Raw genomic sequence first — 19,440 nt, 5'->3', positions numbered from 1 at the left:
GTGGACAAACTATAGTGTCAAAAATGGTAGGAACATAAGAAGCTTGAAACTCTAGGATATCAGTACTGATCAGGGGGGAAAAATTGAATAAATCACAAAAAATAATCTATATTATTAATTGGAAAAAAATCCTTCCATGATTAAAGGGTAGGGGATGTAAAGAACAAATGAGAAAACAATAATGGTAAAAACTCGAGAGAGTGAAGGGCCCAAGAAATGTGTTGTGTGCAAAAATAATCATTATTTTGTGTGTGTGTGTGTGTGTGTGTGTGTGTGTGTGTGTGTGTGTGGTGGTGTGGTGTGGTGTGGTGGGGGGGAGTGGGGAGATAAAGGGAAACATGTAGAGGTACAGAAAACACTTACGAGGGAATGGTCCAATAAAACATGTCGAAACATAACCCAAATTTTTTTTTTGCAGGAAGAAGACCATGAAAGAAATACACTGCCAAAATTTTAGCTGCTAAGAGACACTGCAATTATTTTGTAAAAAATGTTGAAGTTACACATTTTTGCTGCGCAAAGAACAGCTTATAACAGTGGTTTGTATATCCCTGCCTGCCTAGCCCTCAACTTGGCGAATTACTCACGCAATGCTGCATAGTGGGATTATCTGGAGTTCACAGACACCAATTTTAAGCACCTAAAGCCTTGTTTACAATGGAGTGAATGGAAGCAAACAGGTGCAAATGAGCATTTGTAGAAAATTCACTACAATTTGCTTGTATATGGGTAGAATCGCTTATACTAGAGGGAATGGAAGAGAATACGAGGTAGCAAACATTGTCAATGACTGCTATGTTAGTAGTGTTTAGTTTTTGGAGTTAATATTTGCCATACAGGATAAAACTATCTTGTTAGAGCCAAAATGCAAAACTTTGCTATTCAGTGAGGATTATTTTGCATGGCAAGCGCACAGTTCTTGATGGAGTATGCAAAATGGTGCAGGGAAGGAAGAATTTAGGTGTTTCAATTTATATGGAAGCGTGGCATATGTGGAGATCAAACACTTTACACAGAATTGCTTCTCCATCTGTTCTTAGCCTAGTTCAAAATTTTCCTTGTATGTCAGCTGCTGTTTTCCCATGGTTTCTCATTACCATTGAGGGGAAACTTATAAACAAAACACTAATTACCGACGTTGAGCATCATCTCAAGAAGTGACACAGCCAGTGTTTCTACTACATGTGTAAGGTCTAATGGTCATTTTTCCCCCTAAAACAAAAATGGTCTAGTGGCAAAGTGCGCGCTTCACAATCCAGAGAGTGTGGGATCAAATCCTGTTCAGACTACAATTTTTTCACTATGATTTTTAACAGAGCATTCTCTTCTCACAGTTGTTTTAGTGGCCACAAAAGACATGGTTCGAATTGCACGTTAAACTGCAGGTCTCCACTTTCTGATTAGGTAACAGCAGAAGGTTAGGGACATTTCAGTAGCTGCAGTGGCATCCAGCTGAAAGACCTGCAAGAGGCCTACCAGGTACTCTAGACAGGATTCTCTTTTGCTTGTGCTTGTTAGGTTGTTTGCTCCGGAAAAATCCTGGCTTAAGCTATACAAACATTTTTTTTAATAACTTCACATCGACAGTTCAATTCTTGCACATGTAATTGTGATAAAAGTGGCTAGCAGAGAAAACAAAATCATGGCACTGTTTGATGTCACAGACGACTTGGATCAATGAAGCCTTGTAATTTGTTGAAATGAAATTTGTCTTGCAGTACTGCATTTTATAACAATTTCTGTAGGTCGTTCCTTATAATAATGTTTGAATGTCTTACAGTTGACTATCAATAAAACAGTTCTTTGTTTATTCCCTGTAGTTTTCCCAAAAATGCGAAATGTCTATTGGATGACAAAAACAAACCTTTTTCTTGCACCAGGCACACCGGACAAAGGAAAAATCGATGCAGTGAGGCACTTCACAATAACCACTAGTTTTATTTAGACAGAACTTGGATGGAGTCAGAAATGGTACCGGTCACTGTTCTGCATACTGCACTGCGTACCAGCATACTTGATCAGATTCATAAAGCATGGCGAAGAAAACTGGTAATGCACAAATGACTGGAGCTTAAGAATACTGTTCCGCTGATAAACCTGAAATGAGAGAGAGGTATTGGAAATTACGTCTGATAATTTCCTGAAAAATGCTTTCCACTATCGAAAAAATTCTTTATCGAGATGTTGAATCGCCCTAGTACTTCCAGACGGAATCCACATTACATCTACAGATTTTTTTGTCATCCTCCACAAAAACAGAGGCGTCGTTATGTCCAGACCATGAATCCAACAAAAGCAATGAATTAGTTTCTGCAGCTGGCATGAATAAGATTCAAACGAAACGTTGAAAATTACTCCTTACCATTTTTTCCAGATTTTGATACATCGATTACAAGATTTTTGCAAATTAACTGACCATTTTTATTAATTTTTGGTCCCAATTTGCCTTGAGATTCTTGAAGACAGATATACAGCTGCGGAAACAGTAAACCACTCATACTGATAACTGGCATTAACATATATGAATGTGTCATTGCAGTCATTGAATGGGCAACCGTCTTTTTTTTACCCCGAAATGATAAAGTGCATTGTGCACACCGTTCTTTCACAAAACCAGACTGATCAGCATTACAAACAGCAGTTTCAGGGATAACAACAAGTTTTGTCTTTACATCAGCTACGAATTTTTCTACAGTAATGACTATCACTGGTAGCTGCTCTGCATGTTTACATGATGTGAACTTGGTAATTTTATGTCTTCCTATTCCGTATGTTTTCTTCAACCTGTGTAACCAGGTCAACGAAGCCTGGAAATTAGTGACTGTTCATGTCAGGCGCAATTCAGAGGGCCCGGTTTCGTGGATCTCAGTTGGTAATGGTGCATAGCCTCACACTAGCTGTTCTAAACCTTTTGAACCGCTCCTCATTCAGATGGTTTTGGGTGTCTGTTTGGCCCACATTTCTTCCTTCAAGTAATTTATTCTTCCATTCGTACAGTTCACACTACGATTTTAGGAAATGAAAATGCCTTTGTACACTGCATAACTTCAAGTGTTTTATCCCTCCTTGATATCATTCAAATTAATGTCAAGGAAAGCAACTAACAAATGACACACATGTAAATCCTAAGGAGAAGTAGGTGATTTTGGCTCGAAACCACGTTCTTCACATTTCATCACTGCTAAATTGAGAATGTTAATTGGATTCCACATTACTGTGAAACTTGAAGAAAAAAAGGCACTATTAGCAGGCATGCTTTACAAAAGCACAATAAATGTTAATTCAGCTTTATCTGTATAGTCAATACTCACCAATACTGCAAAAAGCAATTGATAATTTGTAATACATGTTACTTGAGTGGCTAATTTGAGAGAATAGTAACAGTGTACCATACTGTCACAGAAACTATCGACAAACAATAACCTGAAATGTCCTTTACAGATTATGATTGGGTTGTGTCATGTTTCCTGTTTACAAATGTACTGCCGACCTCGGCTGTGTGTGAGCTTAGTTGTGCATGCACAGTTGCTACACAGTAGAGGTGTACATTTCTACTGTCGCCTAGCGTGCTACAAATTTGGCAATTTTCAGCTATTTCTTTTTTTTTTAATACTTGCAGTGCCTCTTAGCAGCTAAAATTTTGACAGTGCATTTCCTTCATTGTCTTTTTCATGTGTAAAAAAAATTAGGGTAGGTTTCGACATGTCGTATTGGACCATTCCCTTGTTAGCCCCACTGGACAGTGGATGGGTGACTATGCATAATACAGAGTGTAACAGAAGAAAATATGGCCAAAGTTTCATGAAACATTACTCACACATAGAGGAACAAAATGTGTTCGATGGAATGGGTCCAGAAACACTTTATTTCTATGTTAGACCTTACTTTCTAATTCTCTTCTCAATCACATTAATCATGGGAAACACACAGAAACAGAACATAGCAGCATCACAAGCAATGTTTTCTTACACGAAGTGTTCAAAATACCCTCTTGGTGAGAATGTACAGTATGTTGCAATTCTTGGGTTCACCATCAGTGTTTGTTGTTCCAATTGAATGAAGGTAATGTTGACATATGACTCACTTTGTTGTTTGTGTTGAGATGTGATTAACTTCACTGTTCTATCAGCATCACACACATAGCATGAACTGTTTAATGTTCATCATGGAATCATTCCAGTACAGTACAATGGAAGTGTACTCAAATGTGAAGTTCTCAGATGCCTATGCAGATACCGTGGTGGTGAACCTAAGTATTACATCTTAATGTACATTCTAAGCACATGTAAACATGAGGGTATTGTGACCATTTGGTGAAAGAAAACATTTTATGTATTGCTGGTATGTTCTGTTTCTATGTATTTCCCATGATTAAACTGATTATGAAGAGTATTAGAAAATTAGCTCCAACCTGAAAATATAACACTTATGGACCCGTCCATAAAACACATTTTATTCCTAAATGTGAGAGGAACATTTCCTGAAAATTTGCCGTATCTGTTTGTTACATCCTGCAGAAAGTACTATTCCTGTAATCTGAAAGGAATTTTTGCTGAGAGGGTCTGGATACTACAGATAAATGAAAACACAGATATTTCCCTCATTTCATTCTGCTAACACGTGGCAGACAGCAACTGTGGATCTCTGTTCCAGAAGAAATTTCCCCAGACGTTCATTATCAAAAACAAACAGCATGTCTTTCAGTACACGACTTGTCACCCAGGGAATTTTGAGAAATCTGACATAAAATATAATTTTATCTAATGTACTGATGAGTCAGTTGAAACTCCAGATAGGAATATCAAAATGTAGGAAAACATAGATTGATACTTATTGTAAAGAAGACATGTTAAGTTGCACACAGGCACAAAGATACTTCCACAAAGCTTTAGGCCACAGCCTTCATCAGCAAAATGAAAAACACATACCATTCATGCACACAAGCAAGCACACCTCACGCGTATGACTGCCAACTCCGACAACTTGGGCCAGAATGTGTGGATGAGGTGTTCTTGTTTGTGTGTATGAGTGGCGTTTGTTTCTCTTTTGCTAAAATCTGTGGTCGAAAGCTTTGTGCAAGTGTCTTTTAATTGTGCCTGTATGCAACTTAATGTGTCTTCTTTACCGTAAGTAGCAATATATCTTTTCCTAGATTGTTGACAAGTCAATTCAGTGCTTTGTAATTGTGGATTTGGGTTAAAGTCCACATATTGATTACAAAGAAAATGTTCTTTTTCCAGTGTATATTTTCTTCACAAAGAACATTATAATATTATAAACAGTTTTACTCATTCAATGTGGAAGAATTTCTCTAGTGGGGGCCATTTGCTGCATTTGGTGCAGCAAAGTGCAGAACATATAAGTGAAATTATGTATATGTCATAGAACAGTTCACTTAAGGTTTATTAACACACGCAAATTTGGGTTCACTATAAACAATAATAATATAAATATTCATTGTACATGATAAATATGTGAATTTTGTTAAAATACATGATATATTCTGTAAAAACCTGATATTAAAATTCAGGTTATATTGTGAAAACAGTATATTTAAATTAAAAACAGATATCCTCAAATTTTATCACTTGCCCAGCAAACTGACTTACCAATTTTTTTAAGCTGAAACTAGTCCTAACTGTTTTCAATTATGAACACCTGTGCCAAATATCAATTGTTATTGGATTTTTTCCCCTTAAGTATACTGTAATCTAAGAGTGTCGTTTGTATTTGTGGGTCAGTAGCACGCAACATCGAGGTTATCAGTGCCCATATGAAAATTGAAACGAATTTAACTACAACATAGAAAATGCGATAAAAGAACTAAAAGGCAAACTGAGATAAAAATCACTCCCCCCCACCCAAAAAAAAAAAAAAATCACACCATTTATCACTCACTCAGTCACATTAGCTCACAATATGGAAAACGCCACAAACGGCGAGATGTATGAGAACTTAAATAAAACCCAACGAAGACCAGAGGGAAACTAAAAGAGATTGACAGCAATATATAGCTGACTGATCACTTATCAAAAACACAAATGAGTCAGCCACCTTGATAACACATTAAAAATGGTACCCTAAAATTTCTGGGAAAAAGTCAGACATTTCTCAAAATGTAAAAGTCATACCACATTAATTTGTTGTCATCTAAAACAGATGGCAAATATTTCAGAAAATAAGCTGCCACCCTTTACACCAAAAATAAAATACCGTCTTGTAAAATGTGGTGAACTGTGATCTGTATGCCACAAGCACTACACATCGGAGGGGCCTCACACCAGAGCAAGAAGCTACGCGTCATAGGGCTGTAGTCTATGCAAAGATGAGTAAGGAGGACCTCATACTTCTTGTGTGGCTGGAAGAAGGTATGCCATGGCCATGTTGAGGACTTAAGGAGTTGCAACTTATTATCTGTCATTTACAGACATTCTTCTTCCCATCGATGCATGACTCTGTGCCTCAACAGCAAAGCGAGAGGATCCAGGAGGATGGCACATTGAACTAACTGAGGAGCATATCTCCTTGGTTGCTATATCCACCCTTTCGTTCCCTGCAATGCGCATGTGCCCTGACACCCAGCGAAAGACATTTCCTTCCCCAGCCTTTGTAGCTGGAGGAGGGCATCATGGATATTTTGGACTACTTATCTGCTGGGGACAAACATTGTAGGGAGTGAAGGGCACTCAGGGAACATACAAGGAATTTAGCACCCTTAACATGTCTCATCTGCTCCAGTGCCTCCAAGATTGTGTGCAATTCCATGTCAAAGACAATAAAGTCTTGAGGCAGTCAGATCTTGAGCGTATTATCAGGGAAAACAACAGAGCAACCAATGGAGGCCCACTGTTTAGACCCAGCCATAAATAGAGCTACACAGTTGTGGTGCTCAGATAAAATGTCATAAAACAATGTATTGAAAATGGATGGAGGACTGGAACTTGTCCTGTACTGCACTATACCTTGTTCCACATCAAGTGACTAAAACACATGCTGCAAGCAGAACCCATATGGCCTTGTTGCTCATGGACGATTGGAGAAAAGTTGTTCCAACCACAGATAAGTAACAACATGGTTTGCAGGTGAAGTCACAGCAGTGAGTAACTTACAAGGTGTGATCAAAAAATATAGGGAATTTTTTAATTTCGTGGGCTTTATACACCTGATTTTCAAAATATCTTTTTTGTCTTGTTGGCACACATGTTCCTCATGTATGTTTGCACTTTCAATTATTTTGAGTATTTACTTTATTGTTGACAACTGAGAAGGTTATACAAGTTTTCGAGTGCTTGGTGTATTTTTACTTTCAAAAAAATGCATAAAAAATTTTGCATTACATTTCGCTTGAAAAATGGAATAAAGTACACCACCACTTTGAAATGTTGAATGTGGCTTTTGGCAAATCTGCTATGAGTAAGACAAAAGTTTGTGAATGGTATAAATGTTTCAAAGAGGGTCAAGAAGATGTTGAAGATGACCCTAGTGCATGAATTACTGATGACAATATGGAAGAAGTAAAGAAAATAGTTCTGGAAAATCACCGAATCAACATCAGAGAGGTTGCTACTGATGTTGGCATAGTTTTTCATTCATGCCAAGCAATTTTTTCAATGTTCCAGGCATGAAATGTGTAGCAGCAAAGTTTGTTCCGAAAGTGTTGAATTTCGACCAAAAATGACTTCGCATAGACACTGCTCAGGAATTGTAGAATGAAGCTGATAGTGATCCAGAACTCCTAACGAAGGTTGTAATAGGTGACAAAACATGGTCACATGGTTATGATGTCAAAACCAAGACCCAGTCATCCCAAGGGAAACTGCCTGAAAAGCCCAACCAAGAAAAAATTCGAGAAGTTCAGTCACACGTGAAGGTTCTTCTCACTGTTTCTTTTGATTACAATGGAATAGTGCATCTCGAGTTCCTGCCTTATGGTCACATGGTCAATAAGAAATACTGCCTGGAAGTTATGCACTGTTTGCGTAAAGCAGTCCGAAGAAAATGACCAGAACTGTGGTAAAACCACCCATGGAAATTGCATCACTATAATGTTCCCGCTCACATCTCAATGCTTGTTCATGAGTTTTTGGCAAAAAACAAAACCATTACATTGCCTCAACCCCCTATATTTGCCGAGTATGGCCCTCTGCAACTTCTTTCTATTTTCAAGACTGAAGAGAACCAAGAAAGTGTGTGGTTTTGTCACCACTGATGAGATAAAAACAGAACCACTGAAGGAGTTGAACACCATAGTGATAAATGAGTTCCAGAAGTACTTCCAAGACTGGAAAAAGCACTGTCTTAAGCGTAGTATATCTCAGGGGGGGTTACTCAAAAGAGGACAAAGTTGATGTTGACGAATTAATAAAATTACTTTAAGAAAACTAAAATTCCTGTTACTTTTTGATCACACCTTGTAAATGCCTGGCGCATCATGAGGAGCTGCCACCAGGTGGTAACAGTTCTCCAGCCTCAGCGCAGAGACTAGGTATGACACTGGTCCTATAAACACCTGCAGCGAATTTGATCCCCCTCGGGAATAGAGTCAATAATCGTCAGATACGAGGACCTCGCTGATCCATATACTGTGCACCCATAAGCTAGCTGTGATCACACAAACACACTATAAAACTGGAGCAGACATGCCCTGTCGGCTCTTCAAGACTCGTGGCTAAGGCACTTTACGATATTCAGTGTCCTTACCATAGTCATGATACTATTCATGGCTGTGGCAAAGAAGGTAACACTTTGAACACTGCCCTGAGGGACAAAATAATCTTGCCCAAAATAATCTGACAACGTGCCATCATCTCAGGACCCAAAAAACTACTTCGACAGAAAAGACCATATGAAGATGGGGAGTTGTGCAAGAATACTGTGTCTCCAAGTAGTCTCATACTGTCACAGTGAAATACTGATGTTGGAGAATATACTAAGACACTGATGTTTACTTCAGAAAACCTGATGAATAGCTGGCTCTAGCAGGATCAAGTTGTTGTCAGTGGACCTAAACCTCGAGAATCCACTCCGAGAACGGTGAAGGAGCTGCCTGGTCTCTAACAACAAAATGAGTTAACCATTCCCTCCAGGGTCTTTCCTACACAGCTTGTTAAGGCGACACTCTGTAACTACTGGGGCACATGTGGTCCTTTCCTGGTTTGAGGAGAGGTATCAAAATTGTCTCTCTCCACAAGATGGGAAACTTGCCTGTGTGCCATATCCAGTTACAACAGGTGCTGTTGGCAGATGTCAAAGTGTGCAGTACCAGATTTGGTCATGACCGTGTGCAGTATCATGAGTCTTAGACAATGTCAAATCCAGCTCCCACAAGGAGAAAGGGCAGTTGTATGAGATAGAATTGTTGGTTCTAAAGTCCAACTTGCCCTCTCTTCAGTCACACAGTAGCGGTGGAACGCCGGATCCTGGCTGGCATTGACAGTTGTCATTGCAAAAGGCTCGGCCATCATCTGAGCGATGTCTCCAGGTGTTGTTTGGTGACACTCCTGTTTCAAAACTGCTGCCATTCTAGGAATGCTTGCCATGACCTTTTCTTACTCTCCTTAATTACACATCGAGCCTGGCTCATGCGACTCTAAAGGCTGTGAGGTTGTCTGCTGTTGAGCGATATTTAAACTGTCAAAGAGCCGCATGCCTGTTCTAGGTTGCTGAGCAGCGCTCATCGGTCAGCAGCACTCATCGGTCAGCAGCACTCATCGGTCAGCAGCACTCATCGGTCAGCAGCACTCATCGGTCAGCAGCACTCATCGGTCAGCAGCACTCATCGGTCAGCAGTATGATGGATCACTCGTGTGATGTGGTCCACTCATTCCTGGACGCTGTCGCAGTGTTCAAATGACAGCCGGTTGGCTGAACAGCACAGTGGAAAGTGGTCACTGGAATGACAGTCAACAGTTGCTTCTCACTGAGCAGAGTCTGCAAGGGCTGGAGAACAGAAAGAAAGGTCCATGGCTGAGGACGACCCAATAGCAGCTGAGAAATGCGTGGGACCGCCTGTGTTGAGGATGCAGAGCTTCTGAAACATCATGAGGTCTCGGGGCAAATGTAGTTCGAGCCCCATAATACATTATGGACATTGAAATCGAACAGTAGGGGAAATGGGTGGATCAGTTGTTCTGTAAGGTCTGTGAAAGCTGCAGTGTCTATTGCATCCTGTGGAGGTAAGTAAAGGTGCAGATAGTGATCATCTGACCCACACGAACAGAAACAGCTATGGCTTGTAGGTCGGTAACCGAGGAGACAGCAGAGGAGTGGTGTATGTTACTGACAAACACAGCAACCTCTCCCTTGGCCATTTACCCAGTCAGGTCACCCTTGTGATAAAGGGTACAAACCCATAGTACAGGGGCTTCAGACATTTTAAAATGAAGTTCTTGCAAACATAAGCACAGGGAGCATTCCTGTGCTAGGAGTTCCAGTTCCTCCACATGTCCTGAAACCATTAATGATCCATGCAGTACGGGAGCCATTTATCACGGGGGTTGCACTTCCATTGTTTTTCTGCGAGGGAGGGGAGCCCATAGTGGGTGGAAGCTAGGTCTTGGGGGCGAGATGAGTGCCCTAGGCCAACATCAAGGCTCATCGACTCCGAAGACAAATTATGAGAGATATCACAAGAGAGCAACACTGGCATTGTCAGACTGCTTACTTCCCGTCTCCATCAGCAGCTGATTCATTGCCTTTGACTTTGATTTTTTTACACATGGACACTTTGGATGCACAACTGTAGAGGTGGCAGTGACAGTGCTGGAATGAATCTTTGGAGGAGCACCAGGTGCCATACAACATTGACAACTATAGCCTTTTCTGATTTTCTGCTTCAAAGTAACCGCAGCGGCATAAGTGCATTGACAAACACAGGCACTAGTGCTGACACTTGCAACCTCCATTTGTGTAGCTGCATCAATCTTCTGTGCTGTTAGTTTAAGAACAGAAGCAACAGAGGTAGCAAACACGTGGGGCTGCATACCCTTATAGATCTTTTTGGCCTCACCATATGGGATGCAGTTCATTATTTTAATTTCCTGTCTCTTCCTTTCTTCAAGAGAAACACTGTAGTCCCTACTCCAGACAGGATGATCTCCAGAGCAATTTACACATATTGGAGGACTCGAACATCTGACTCTGTCGTGAGCAGCCTTACCATATTTGCCACAAGTGGATTCTCCCTTACAACCAAGAGCAGTGTGCCCAACGCGCTGGCATTTAAAACAGCACATTGGATTGGGGACATAAGGCTGCACACTTAGGTGAAGAAAACTTTCCTTGATGTGGTCTGGAAGTTTCGTGCTGTTTAAAGTCTGTATAAATGAGTCTGATTTGACTAGATCATCATCCATCCTTTTCATTATGTTTTGCATATCAACAATGCTTTCTTAGGTCAACTCAGCTTTCAGTTCTTCTCTGGTTATGTCAACCAGATCCCTGCAAGTCATGTTACCTTTCCTGTAATTCAAGGGGTTGTGCAGTTCAGTTTCTGTCGCATACTCAACAAGGCACTGAGCTTTTTGGAGGATCTTCACTTATTGGAAACTACGTTTTTATACCAACAGTGCCCCACTGTGCAATTGCTAGACATATATTAAATTTCCAGCAATCTCCTTTAAATGTAAAAAGAGGAAACTTTCTTGAAGTTGCCCTCTTTCCTCTTCACTATTATAAACATGTTCTGACCAGCAATGTGTGTTCTGTTACTATTAATGTATGTACTCTGAAAAATCCCTGAGACAGGAGGGCTGGCTACATGAGCCCTCTTGTTGGTTTGGAAGCTGATATCCACTGGGAATGGAAAAATTTAATTTTGAGGATTCCACCTAGGTTCCATGAACAGCTAGGGAAATATGGGTCCACTCAGACAGAGCCCCATGTGCCTGAGTAAGCCTTATACATCTGAGGTGCAGCAGGTTTCCCAAAGGCTGCATATGAACGAATTAACAGCCAAGCATTTCATCAGCGTGCAGCACACCTTAACATTGAGCGTTCTTTTTACAGAGGTTTTTCCATCCTCACAATCTGAGCGGTCAAGCCAATATCTTCATTCCTGTGACACACAACATTCCACCATTGTGCTGTACAGTGGTTGCTGATGCACATCCAAAGCTCATGGTGGCACTTACCATTCCCCAGCTCAGGAACCATGGGGTCGTCACATCCTTACCCAGGAAACGAATTCTGAGCCCCAAAGGGCTAAGAGAGTGTTACACCCAACACATTTTACTTTTATTGATAAAGCATCATCAGCTTTGCTTCTATAAACATAGCATACGTAACATGTTTCTATATTTTGATATTTTAGATTAATGAATGTGCTACATAATTTACTTACAGTGTTTATTGCTGCTTTTTATCTTTTTTTGAAGTTGAGAAGTTTTTCTCTCTTAAGACAGAAAAATCAAACAACTACTGTGGAATTTGGCCATCCAAACAAATATCTGTGCCACATTTTATCCAAATCTGTGACACACAATGACTGGCCACCCCTTGCAAGATATCAATCACTGGATATTGAAATTGACCGTGTAAGTGGTAAATCTGTAGCTCTTCATTCATATTGAAGATTGTTCTCTGGCCACTACCACACTTAAAGCAGCTCAGTGTTTACAATACAACATATTAAGAACCTGAGAGATTTCGTACTTATTTTCATAAGATTAAATTATGTGATTAAGAACCAGGGGTACAATATGCCAGTCAGAATATTTTGCAATTTGAACCAGATTTGGTGAAGATTAAGTGTACAAAAGAAAATGATATGTAGTAATTGGTTAAGAATTTAATGTTATATTGGAGGTGAATTTTGAGTAGGTGTGAAAGCGATGGCAGCCCAAGACATTTATTTCCAAACAAGGTTAGTGGATAGGTTTGAGATTGTAAACACAGCTAAGGATGTTTGTGCATATGATAGAGAAATCACCAGTGGATCTGATCCACTTACCATAAAGACATGACTTGATCACCATTGCAAACTGCAAAATGAAAAGATGCAATATGTAAAAACAAATGGAAACATTATTGAGTTTCAAAAATTTGAGATTCCTTTTATATAATCCTGCAACTTCCAACCAGCTCATCATATTTCCCATGAATACAGCCATCATGTCATTCATTATTGACATTATTTCTTTTCATAAAAGACTTTTTTTTGTTTTTACTATATACAATAGAAAAATACAGACAGAGAACCAAAAAAAGCTTTAGTAGCATTTTTCATTTCCTGAGTTACAAAATATTTTTCCAGCAAAGCTACAGTTTCTTCTTTACAAAACACTTGAAAATATGAACATACGTGCACTAGATGGTGGTGTTTCCTCTCCTACATCTGTTTCACCACGAGCATCCAAGTCAACTTCCGAGCGAGCAGTGTCATCTGATCGTGCTACACTTGCTGTGTCGTCAGTATCAACTTCTGTCATGCGTTCAGAGTCTGATGCCATTACATCTGTGCTCCATGCTTCTGATGCTGTTTCAGAGATATCTAAAAGCTGTGACAAGAAAATGTGTTATGAAATGCAGTTTCACACAAAGCTAACAATCAAATTTCATACAGGAGATAACGTACTTAGTTTCAATAGCACCACAACTACAAATAATCACAACTTCGGTAAAAAACAATAAAAATTCACGAATAATGTACTCCATACTAATGTAAATTATACATGGTCAAAAGTTGGCGGTATTCACAAGGTTATGGAATGTGTAACTTAGGACAGCTTGAAGCCTGGTTAATCATGATTATATTGTGAAATCAGATGACAGCCCACACCAGTAATCTGTATGACACACAATACAAAACTTTTCAGCTTAGAGCAAAAACTTCATGAATCTTTAGGAGGCCCCAGTCTTCATATGGCGCACTGTGGGGTTTACGAGACATACATTCAGTTCCTTGTTTGTAGTGGTCACATAAACAATTGTGTGTTAAAATTTTCAGAAGAAATCAATAAAATTGAAATATAAGCTATAATAGATTTAAACTCAACGAAAATAAAAGAAGAGTTATCTTTTACATTAAAGAAATTGTCTATTTATTTTCCAACAATTATGAAGTGGCCTGATAAATTGAATCATGGTCTGCACTTACTGATACTGATAGGCACATCAGATGTTCAAAATGCAGTTTACATGACTAAATCATGGCAAAAATTCACACTTCTGAACACAGTGATCAACTACTAAAGGTATGCAAGCTTACAGAACATTGCAATGATCTTGACAGGTTGTTCCCATCAAATGTTAAACGAAGTTACAATTATGAAAAAGCTTTCCAATCAACGGCAGCCATGTATGTTAACTAGTCACCAAACACACATTTGAATAAACACTGTTCAAGAATATTTAGACTTCATGAAACACAATTGCAGCGAGGCTCCCAATGTTTTATTACAGAAGAAAGACTATGGATTGACATTTTACTGTAAAGCCATTTAGAGAAACTTTGGGCCCATAAAGCTAGCCATTTATGCCATTATTTAAAATGTTATTGGCACGTCTTCGTTTAAGATACACTCCTGGAAATTGAAATAAGAACACCGTGAATTCATTGTCCCAGGAAGGGGAAACTGTATTGACACATTCCTGGGGTCAGATACATCACATGACCACACTGACAGAACCACAGGCACATAGACACAGGCAACAGAGCATGCACAATGTCGGCACTAGTACAGTGTATATCCACCTTTCGCAGCAATGCAGGCTGCTATTCTCCCATGGAGACGATCGTAGAGATGCTGGATGTAGTCCTGTGGAACGGCTTGCCATGCCATTTCCACCTGGCGCCTCAGTTGGACCAGCGTTCGTGCTGGACGTGCAGACCGCGTGAGACGACGCTTCATCCAGTCCCAAACATGCTCAATGGGGGACAGATCCGGAGATGTTGCTGGCCAGGGTAGTTGACTTACACCTTCTAGAGCACGTTGGGTGGCACGGGATACATGCGGACGTGCATTGTCCTGTTGGAACAGCAAGTTCCCTTGCCGGTCTAGGAATGGTAGAACGATGGGTTCGATGACGGTTTGGATGTACCGTGCACTATTCAGTGTCCCCTCGACGATCACCAGAGGTGTACGGCCAGTGTAGGAGATCGCTCCCCAAACCATGATGCCGGTAGTTGGCCCTGTGTGCCTCGGTCGTATGCAGTCCTGATTGTGGCGCTCACCTGCACGGCGCCAAACACGCATACGACCATCATTGGCACCAAGGCAGAAGCGACTCTCATCGCTGAAGACGACACGTCTCCATTCGTCCCTCCATTCACGCCTGTCGCGACACCACTGGAGGCGGGCTGCACGATGTTGGGGTGTGAGCGGAAGACGGCCTAACGGTGTGCGGGACCGTAGCCCAGCTTCATGGAGACGGTTGCGAATGGTCCTCGCCGATACCCCAGGAGCAACAGTGTCCCTAATTTGCTGGGAAGTGGCGGTGCGGTCCCCTACGGCACTGCGTAGGATCCTACGGTCTTGGCGTGCATCTGTGCGTTGCTGCGGTCCGGTCCCAGGTCGACGGGCACGTGCACCTTCCGCCGACCACTGGCGACAACATCGATGTACTGTGGAGACCTCACGCCCCACGTGTTGAGCAATTCGGCGGTACGTCCACCCGGCCTCCCGCATGCCCACTATACGCCCTCGCTCAAAGTCCGTCAACTGCACATACGGTTCACGTCCACGCTGTCGCGGCATGCTACCAGTGTTAAAGACTGCGATGGAGCTCCGTATGCCACGGCAAACTGGCTGACACTGACGGCGGCGGTGCACAAATGCTGCGCAGCTAGCGCCATTCGACGGCCAACACCGCGGTTCCTGGTGTGTCCGCTGTGCCGTGCGTGTGATCATTGCTTGTACAGCCCTCTCGCAGTGTCCGGAGCAAGTATGGTGGGTCTGACACACCGGTGTCAATGTGTTCTTTTTTCCATTTCCAGGAGTGTATTTTAAAGGTAAATTCACACTAAAAAAGACCAAGCTTCAAGGTTTATTTTTCCATCTTTATTTTAGTTTTGTGACAGATTACATATTTTACAATATAGCTGTTCTTTTTTTTTTTAAAGTGTGAGTCGAGGTCTTGAGCAGTTTCATGCATAATTAGCATTTGTATGGAAAAGACTGACATGTTCCAGAATGCAGAGAAGTACAATATCAGTTTGTTTCTTTCCCACTTGCTTTGCCAGTAGATTGTTTCATCTTCTCTGAACAAATCTTGGAAAACCAAGTTTTAGATTAGATTAGATTAGATTAGATTAGATTAATACTAGTTTCATGGATCATGAATACGATATTTCGTAATGATGTGGAACGAGGTTTGATGCTACATCCTCTTAGTTGCTGGAGTTTTATCAGGAAAGTGTCATCCTACAAACCTATTGCTAATAATTACACTAGAAACGATTTCTTGAGCCAGTCTCATGCATTTCTGGATGAGTCCTTCACTCATTTCTTTGGAGTGCTCCCACTAAATATTTCTGCCTCCAATTGGAATACACCAAAACCTAATGAGTACACACACATCACGACAGTGCAAGCACACAATGGATCAGACAGTCATGACCGTGGCTTTTATGTTTGCTACTGCTTCTATCGAGAAAATAGTTTAAATGTCTTCTACATTCAGCGTTCTGCAACTCAAACGAAACTCAGAAACTTAATTTTTGATGGTTAAAATGTCTACAATGGATTTATTTTAAATTTTTATTATTCCTGACCAGTATCCATCACACTTTACATTTTGTTACATAATGTTAACAGTCTTTAAGGTATGTACACTCCTGGAAATTGAAATAAGAACACCGTGAATTCATTGTCCCAGGAAGGGGAAACTTTATTGACACATTCCTGGGGTCAGATACATCACATGATCACACTGACAGAACCACAGGCACATAGACACAGGCAACAGAGCATGCACAATGTCGGCACTAGTACAGTGTATATCCACCTTTCGCAGCAATGCAGGCTGCTATTCTCCCATGGAGACGATCGTAGAGATGCTGGATGTAGTCCTGTGGAACGGCTTGCCATGCCATTTCCACCTGGCGCCTCAGTTGGACCAGCGTTCGTGCTGGACGTGCCGACCGCGTGAGACGATGCTTCATCCAGTCCCAAACATGCTCAATGGGGGACAGATCCGGAGATCTTGCTGGCCAGGGTAGTTGACTTACACCTTCTAGAGCACGTTGGGTGGCACGGGATACATGCGGACGTGCATTGTCCTGTTGGAACAGCAAGTTCCCTTGCCGGTCTAGGAATGGTAGAACGATGGGTTCGATGACGGTTTGGATGTACCGTGCACTATTCAGTGTCCCCTCGATGATCACCAGTGGTGTACGGCCAGTGTAGGAGATCGCTCCCCACACCATGATGCCGGGTGTTGGCCCTGTGTGCCTCGGTCGTATGCAGTCCTGATTGTGGCGCTCACCTGCACGGCGCCAAACACGCATACGACCATCATTGGCACCAAGGCAGAAGCGACTCTCAGCGCTGAAGACGACACGTCTCCATTCGTCCCTCCATTCACGCCTGTCGCGACACCACTGGAGGCGGGCTGCACGATGTTGGGGCGTGAGCGGAAGACGGCCTAACGGTGTGTGGGACCGTAGCCCAGCTTCATGGAGACAGTTGCGAAAGGTCCTCGCCGATACCCCAGGAGCAACAGTGTCCCTAATTTGCTGGGAAGTGGCGGTGCGGTCCCCTACGGCACTGCGTAGGATCCTACGGTCTTGGCGTGCATCCGTGCGTCGCTGCGGTCCGGTCCCAGGTCGACGGGCACGTGCACCTTCTGCCGACCACTGGCGACAACATCGATGTACTGTGGAGACCTCACGCCCCACGTGTTGAGCAATTCGGCGGTACGTCCACCCGGCCTCCCGCATGCCCACTATACGCCCTCGCTCAAAGTCCGTCAACTGCACATACGGTTCACGTCCACGCTGTCGCGGCATGCTACCAGTGTTAAAGACTGCGATGGAGCTCCGTATGCCACGGCAAACTGGCTGACACTGACTGCGGCGGTGCACAAATGCTGCGCAGCTAGCGCCATTCGACGGCCAACACCGCGGTTCCTGGTGTGTCGGCTGTGCCGTGCATGTGATCATTGCTTGTACAGCCCTCTCGCAGTGTCCGGAGCAAGTATGGTGGGTCTGACACACCGGTGTCAATGTGTTCTTTTTTCCATTTCCAGGAGTGTATTACAAAGGATTGCATGTGGAAGTATAGTGCTATGTGGATTTGTGTCATTAAAAACAAAACAGTGGCCAACTACATGAACGTCCGCAGAATTCTGTGCTAATCACTGTAAATCAAGTTCCAGAGAAACAGTTTAATTTGCAGAGAAAGACTGCCACTGTTTTCTGGCAGTCTTCTGGTGTCCTGCTCACAGAATATTTGTACAAGGACAGACTCATCATTGACGAGTATTATGCTTGATAATGGGACAGCCCAAAGGATGTTATCCAGCCTAAGTATTTTCCATCACTACTGGCATTTAAGGGTTACTTTTACCACACACTGATGCCAATCACATATGCCCATTGACAATTTGTGTGGAACAGGAGTGTCCACATACAGTTTTAGGGGTTTGATCAGGCACTTTGTTGTGGCCCCAAATGGCTTTCAGATACTTGTGTATTACATATCGCATGTTAGTCGACATCTTGAATGATTTCCCTAGGATAAATCTTATCCTAAAACATAACAAAAAGGCAAAGCTATCCAAAACTCAAAAGATGGTTTGAAAATCTCAGAGCTCGACTACAAATAGTCCTGTTGGAGATGGTATGTCCTCGCCTTACTCCAATCTTTGAGTTAACTTATCCACAATGTTATAGGAAGTGTGTGTGTGTGTGTGTGTGTGTGTGTGTGTGTGTGTGTGTGTGTGTGTGTGTGTGTGTGTGTGTCGGGGGGGGGGGGGTGTTGGATGAGTGGGACGGACAGATGGCTACAGTTTAATGTGGACTACAAACCAACATCCAGCTCAGTATTTTTCACATTAAATAAGCATTATCAGAGATGACAGAAACAATAAGTGACAGAAAAAAATCCTAGGGCTGATTAGGTATTGAACACCTGACCTATGATTGGTAGTGTAGTACTCACCCAATGTAATTAATAAAAAATGGGTGTAAAAGTGTATGGACTGGCTAAAACTTGCCTCAGTGGAATGAGCCAGAAACTCTGATAACATGAAATCTCCTCCCTAAAAACATGCAGTCAAGTAAAATATGACTAACTAAAGCCCACAGACCACAAATACCACAAATAGTGGATCATTACAGCAGGATAGAAAACCTTATATGATTGCATATTAAATATTTTGATGATGAAGTACCTTCACAAGAAACCTGTGAGCAGGAGGTGGTACACCATAGACTGGCAGTAGCTTTTTTAAATGGCAGTTTAGAATTATTGATTTCCAGTGATTCATTTCCCCATTGCC

At 41.8% G+C, this 19,440-nt stretch overlaps 1 protein-coding gene across 2 annotated transcripts in view; it reads right to left on the bottom strand.

Moving 5' to 3' along the window:
- LOC126248294 (GTPase-activating protein and VPS9 domain-containing protein 1) overlaps positions 1 to 19,440 on the bottom strand; it is a 369,886-nt gene that overhangs the window by 152,538 nt on the left and 197,908 nt on the right. For both annotated transcript variants that reach the window (XM_049949157.1, XM_049949158.1), the window contains exon 15: positions 13,301 to 13,496. In XM_049949157.1, coding sequence (XP_049805114.1) covers positions 13,301 to 13,496 — 196 coding nt within the window. The remainder of the gene's footprint in view (positions 1 to 13,300; positions 13,497 to 19,440) is intronic.

Source organism: Schistocerca nitens, chromosome 3 (genome assembly GCF_023898315.1).
Source record: "Schistocerca nitens isolate TAMUIC-IGC-003100 chromosome 3, iqSchNite1.1, whole genome shotgun sequence".
NCBI lineage: Eukaryota > Metazoa > Arthropoda > Insecta > Orthoptera > Acrididae > Schistocerca > Schistocerca nitens.
This window is presented reverse-complemented; position numbering and strand designations above follow the sequence as displayed.